General features: G+C 55.8%; 1 protein-coding gene across 1 annotated transcript; it reads left to right on the top strand.

The window, feature by feature from the left end:
• The first annotated feature begins 539 nt into the window (after positions 1-539).
• SOX4 (SRY-box transcription factor 4) lies at positions 540-2,685 on the top strand. The gene has a single exon (XM_084509682.1). It carries the CDS (start codon positions 672-674, stop codon positions 2,016-2,018), a length of 1,347 nt encoding a protein of 448 aa, XP_084365808.1. The 5' UTR covers positions 540-671; the 3' UTR covers positions 2,019-2,685.
• Positions 2,686-5,258: the final 2,573 nt, after the last annotated feature.

The raw sequence follows: 5,258 nt of genomic DNA, 5'->3' as shown, positions 1-5,258 counted from the left end.
GCGCCCGGCTGGCCGCTCTTCCTGCCGGGACGTACACCTTCGTGCTTTTTTCTTTTTTTTTTTTTTTCCCGTGCCTTTTTTTTTTTTTTTAATTATTGCTAATTTTTGATTTTATTATTATTTTTTTTTTTAATTTTCTTCTGAGGTTTTCTTTTCTCTCGCCACGGCCACGTTCTGCCTGCACGAGCCGCCCGCCGCCGCCACGGGTGCCGCAGCCGGCGCTCTCGGGGGCTCGCCGCCTCCCCCCTGAAGCGGCCGGGGGCAGGCGGACGGCACCCGGCCACTGGAGCAGCCGCCGCGGGCGGGCAGAGGCGGGGGGGCGAGCCTCGAGGTGGTGAGGAAAGAAAAGCAAAAAAAAAAAAAAAAAAAAAAAGATCAGACCGACACCCCCCCCGCCCCCTCCAAAAAAAAAAAAAAAAAAGCCAGAAACAGACCAAAGCAAAAAAAAAAAAAAAAAAAACAACTAAAAACACTCCAAGAGAAATAAACAGCCTCCCCGAGTCGCTGCCGTCGCCGCCCGGAGGGGGAGAGCCGGTGTGGACGTGCGAGCGCTGCCGGCAGCGGGGCCGCGGCCGCGGGGGGCTGCTCCGGGCCGGGGCCGCCGTGAGAAGCTGCGCGCCCTGCCCCGCGCCGCGGCGGCGCCCAGCCCCGGTCGGCCCCCCGGCGCCGCCATGGTGCAGCAGAGCGGCACGGCGGAGAACACGGAGGCGCTGCTGGCCGCCGAGACGTCCGAGTCCGGGGCCGGTCTGGAGCTGGGCATCGCCTCGTCGCCGACGCCGGGCTCCACCGCCTCGACGGGCGGCAAGGCGGACGACCCGAGCTGGTGCAAGACGCCCAGCGGGCACATCAAGCGGCCGATGAACGCCTTCATGGTGTGGTCGCAGATCGAGCGGCGGAAGATCATGGAGCAGTCGCCCGACATGCACAACGCCGAGATCTCCAAGCGCCTGGGCAAGCGCTGGAAGCTGCTCAAGGACAGCGACAAGATCCCCTTCATCCGGGAGGCGGAGCGGCTGCGCCTCAAGCACATGGCGGACTACCCCGACTACAAGTACCGGCCCAGGAAGAAGGTGAAGTCGGGCAACAGCGCGGCCAAGCCCGGCGACAAGGCGGACAAGGCCGGGGGGGGCGGCGGGACGGGCGGCGGCGGCGGCAGCGGGGGCCCCGTCGGGCCGGCGGCCGCGGCCAAGCCCGCCCCGAAGAAGGGCGGCGGCGGCGGCCCCAAGCCCCCCCCGTCGGGCGGCCGGCCCCACGGCAAGGCGGCGGCGGGTGCCGCCAAGGCCGCCCCGTTCCCCGGGGAGCCGCCGGCCGCGCTGCTGCCGCCCGAGCACCAGGCGCTGTGCCGGCCCCCCCGCGGGGCGGCGAGCGCGCCGCCGTCGGGCCCCGGCAGGGCGGCGGCGGCCGACAAGAAGCTGAAGCGGGTCTACATCTTCGGCGGGGGGCAGGCGGCCAACGCCGCCGCCGCCTCCTCCTCCTCCTCCTCGGGCTCCCCCGGCGGCGCCGTGCCCGGCAGCCCCACGCTGGGCGGCTCGGCGGAGCCCGGGGACCCGCTGAGCCTCTACGAGGAGGGGGGCGGCGGCGCGGGCCGGCCCGACGGCGACTGCGGCGCCCCCTGCCCCTCGCCTCCGGGGTCGGGCTCGGGCTCGGGCTCGCCCGCCGACCACCGCAGCTACACCAGCCTGCGGGCCTCGTCGCCGGCCCCCTCGACGGCGCGGTCCTCCTCCGCGTCCTCCCACTCGTCCTCCTCCTCCTCGTCCTCTTCCTCCTCCTCCGGCTCCTCTTCGTCGGACGACGAGTTCGAGGACGACCTCTTGGACCTCAACCCGAGCCCCGGCTTCGAGAGCATGTCCTTGGGCAGCTTCGGCTCCTCCGTGCTCGACCGGGACCTGGATTTTAACTTCGAGCCCGGCTCGGGCTCGCACTTCGAGTTCCCGGACTACTGCACGCCGGAGGTAAGTGAGATGATCTCGGGGGACTGGCTGGAGTCCAGCATCTCCAACCTGGTCTTCACCTACTGAGCTCCGCGGCCGGCCCGAGCTGGAGAAGGCGCAGACGCGGTGCCGGGAGGACTCGCCCGCCCCGTCGGGGCTCTCGGGGGGCTTTTTTGGCTGGGCAGGGGCCGGGGACACTGCTGCTGATGGGCGCCCACCCCCTGCGAGGGACAAGCCCGGCCCTGCTTCTCCAGAGACTGGCGGCGGCGAAACGCGACCTTTTTCCTTTCTTTTGTTTTGTCCCGAAAAGAGAGACGAGAGGGGGGGGACAGATGGGGGACCGCAGACACCTCTGGGGCCTTTGTTATCGCCCGCTTGGTGCGAAAGAGGAGGGGAGCGATGCCTTGTGCTGGATGTCTCGACTGTTTCGCCCTTTCTCGCGAAAGAGCGAGAGGAACTGCTTGAAAAAAGAAAAAGACACACACAAAAGTCCACCCGAGCCTTTGCAAGGTTCACATTTTGGGGGGGGGGAGAAATCCCGTCCCGGTTTCTTCTGCAGCGAGAGGAGGCGCCGATGGTGGGAGGAGGAGAGGGGGACGGAGCTGGACTGAGAGCCTGGCGAAGGAGGAGAGGAGCCAGACTTAAACGTGGGAGCCGGCTTGGGAAGATAATAATAAACTGAAACGGATTTGCACGTACGCGATGAGGTGGCGGCAGCGCTTTTCTCAGTCACCTTACGCTATATGTAGAGAGAGAGAGAAAAAAAAAAAAGGCCGAAAACTTCAAGAACACTGAAAATTTCTTCCGAAACGGAGACCGAGTCGGAACAGTTTCTGTAACGTTGTGGTACCGGGGACGTGGAGGGCGATTGCTTTTTGCAAAAAAAAAAAAAAAAAAAAAAAGAAAATACAAAAAAAAAAAAGAAAAAAAAAGTAGTTTTTTCTTCTTACTCAGAATCGTGATGGTGTTGGATTATTTCACTGGTGGGGTTTAATATAGCATGTTATCCTGTCTATCTTTTTAAGATTTCTGTAAGACTGTTGAACAGTTTGAAACAAATAGTGTTAGGATAATATAAAAGCAGATAGATGGCGCTATGTTTGATTCCTACAAAAATATCACCAGCTTTTTTTCATTCTTAACTCTTTAAAGGATTCAAACGCAACTCAAATCTGTGCTGGACTTTTAAAAAAAGAAATTCAGGACCAAATTTTTTTCTCAGAGTATGTATGTGTTTGTTCCTTAGAGCTGTAAATGAAAAGACTGTTTTTTCTCACCGATGCTCCATCCTCGTATCGTTGGTTTTTTTCCTTGTAAATGTAATCGGATGCCATTTTATAAGTGGACGTATTTATACTGGCCAAACATTTTTGACTTGTATTTCTTTGTCCTTTTTTGGTAGTTCTCGTTGTTACCCGCACCGTTTTTATGTCTCCTTCACTGAAGGGCTAGAGTTTTAACTTTTAATTTTTTATATTTAAATGTAGACTTTTGACACTTTTAAAAAACAAAAAGAGAAGAGAGATGAAAACGTTTGATTATTTTCTCAGTGTATTTTTGTAAAAAATATATAAAGGGGGTGTAAATCGGTGTAAATCGCTGTTTGGATTTCCTGATTTTAACAACAGGGCCGCTGGTTAGTATCTCACACACGTGTGCGCGCACACACACTCTCTCTCACACACACACACACAAACACTCGCTCACTCACTCACTCACACACACAAATCAGCCCCTATTTTGTCCATGTTTACACTCCAATCTGCAGGCATCTTAAAGTGACAGCATCCCTCGCCGCCAGTGCCCGCGGTGCAGTCCCGTTCATTTTTGGGGAGGGGGGCGCAGGGGGGTCGCACAGCCCGAGCCGTGTACACTGTACGCTACCCTTCTTGGGGGGGAGAAAGGAACTTCGCATCCCGAAATGAAGTAAAGCAACTGGTGCATTTACGTAGAAGGGATCCTGTACCTTTAACTTGTAAACCACATCTTTTGCACTTTTTTTCGAAGCAAAAACGTGCCGTTTAAACCACTGGATCTATCTAAATGCCGGTTTGAGTTCGCGACACTATGTACTGCGTTTTTCATTCTTGTATTTGACTATTTAATCCTTTTCTACTTGTCGCTAAATATAATTGTTTTAGTCTCTTATGGCATGATGATAGCATATGTATTCAGGTTTATAGCTGTTGTGTTTAAGATGAAGAAAGTGAAAACATCTTTGTACATTTAAGTCTGTATTATAATAAGCAAAAAAGAAGATTGTGTGTTTATGTATGTTAATATAACATGACAGGCACTAGGACGTCTGCCTAATGAGGTGGTTCCGTTAAGGGTTTAACTTTTTTTTTTTTTGGTCATCCATCCTGTGCAATATGCTGTGTAGATTATTATTATTTTTTATTTTTTTTGTCTAACGATCACCCACAACGCAACGTTGGGAAAGAAGAGAAAAAAAATCATGCCAGCTAACCATGTCAAGTTCACTGCCTGTCAGATTGTTGATATACCTTCTGTAAATAACCTTTTTTTTTTTTTTTTTTTTTTTTCGTCGGGAAGGAAATAAAATCAGCTGGAACTGAACCCTAACACCGGCCTGCACTTGTCATCATTGCATCGCTCCCAGGCTGCTGGCAGGAGCCGTGCCCTGGGCCCGACGGCAGCGCCCAGGGGTCGGGGAGGGGCGACCCGGGGGGGCGGGACACCCTAGGAGAGCACCTATAATGAGGTTTTTCCCATACAAAGCACTTGCAAACGCTCGGCCAGCAGCGCCCCGAGCGCTGTGCATTCCCTGGGGTGCGGGGAGCCGGGGACCTCTGTCCGCCCTTCCCGTGCGGATAGCCATCGCACCTTGAGCGCTGGTTTGTAAACCGATTAAAGCATCCCACCGACATAATGGCCTCGCCTGGCTGTTAATTTGCGGCTGGCTTCGAGCCATAAAGTCTCTTTTCCATGAAAAAAGAGCAGCAAACGCCAAGGGAAGTTGTTCCGGCTGTTTCGCAAAGCCACCGGCGTAAGAGGTTAATGTTTGCCCCGTGTTAGTTATCCCGGTGAATTCCTGCGTTGTATTTGCGATGCAAAACCTCCCAGCTGCAGACCCACACGCTGCAGGGCCTGGAAAGCTTCCTGGCTCGCCACTTTGCGTGCAGCTCTTTGCCTTCCCAAGGCCATTTGCAAACCAAATGTATGCCGGTGGCTCCGGAGCCTACGGGTGTCAGGCAGGGGCGACATCCCTGCCCGGGGCAGGGGGCGACAAGTTGGGCGCTGCAGGCGTGCACCCAGCCCTGCCCGGGGCTGTGCACGCTGTTGTGCCCAGCTTGTGTCATCACC

The sequence above is a fragment of the Aythya ferina genome, assembly GCF_964211825.1.
Source record: "Aythya ferina genome assembly, chromosome: 2".
Classification (NCBI taxonomy): Eukaryota; Metazoa; Chordata; class Aves; order Anseriformes; family Anatidae; genus Aythya; species Aythya ferina.
The sequence above is the reverse complement of the archived record's forward strand: the minus strand, read 5'-3'. Positions and strand labels throughout refer to the sequence as shown.

Coding starts and splice junctions, on each gene's coding strand:
- SOX4 (XM_084509682.1), top strand. CDS start 672: ATGGTGCAGCAGAGCGGCACGGCGGAGAACACGGAGGCGCTGCTGGCC.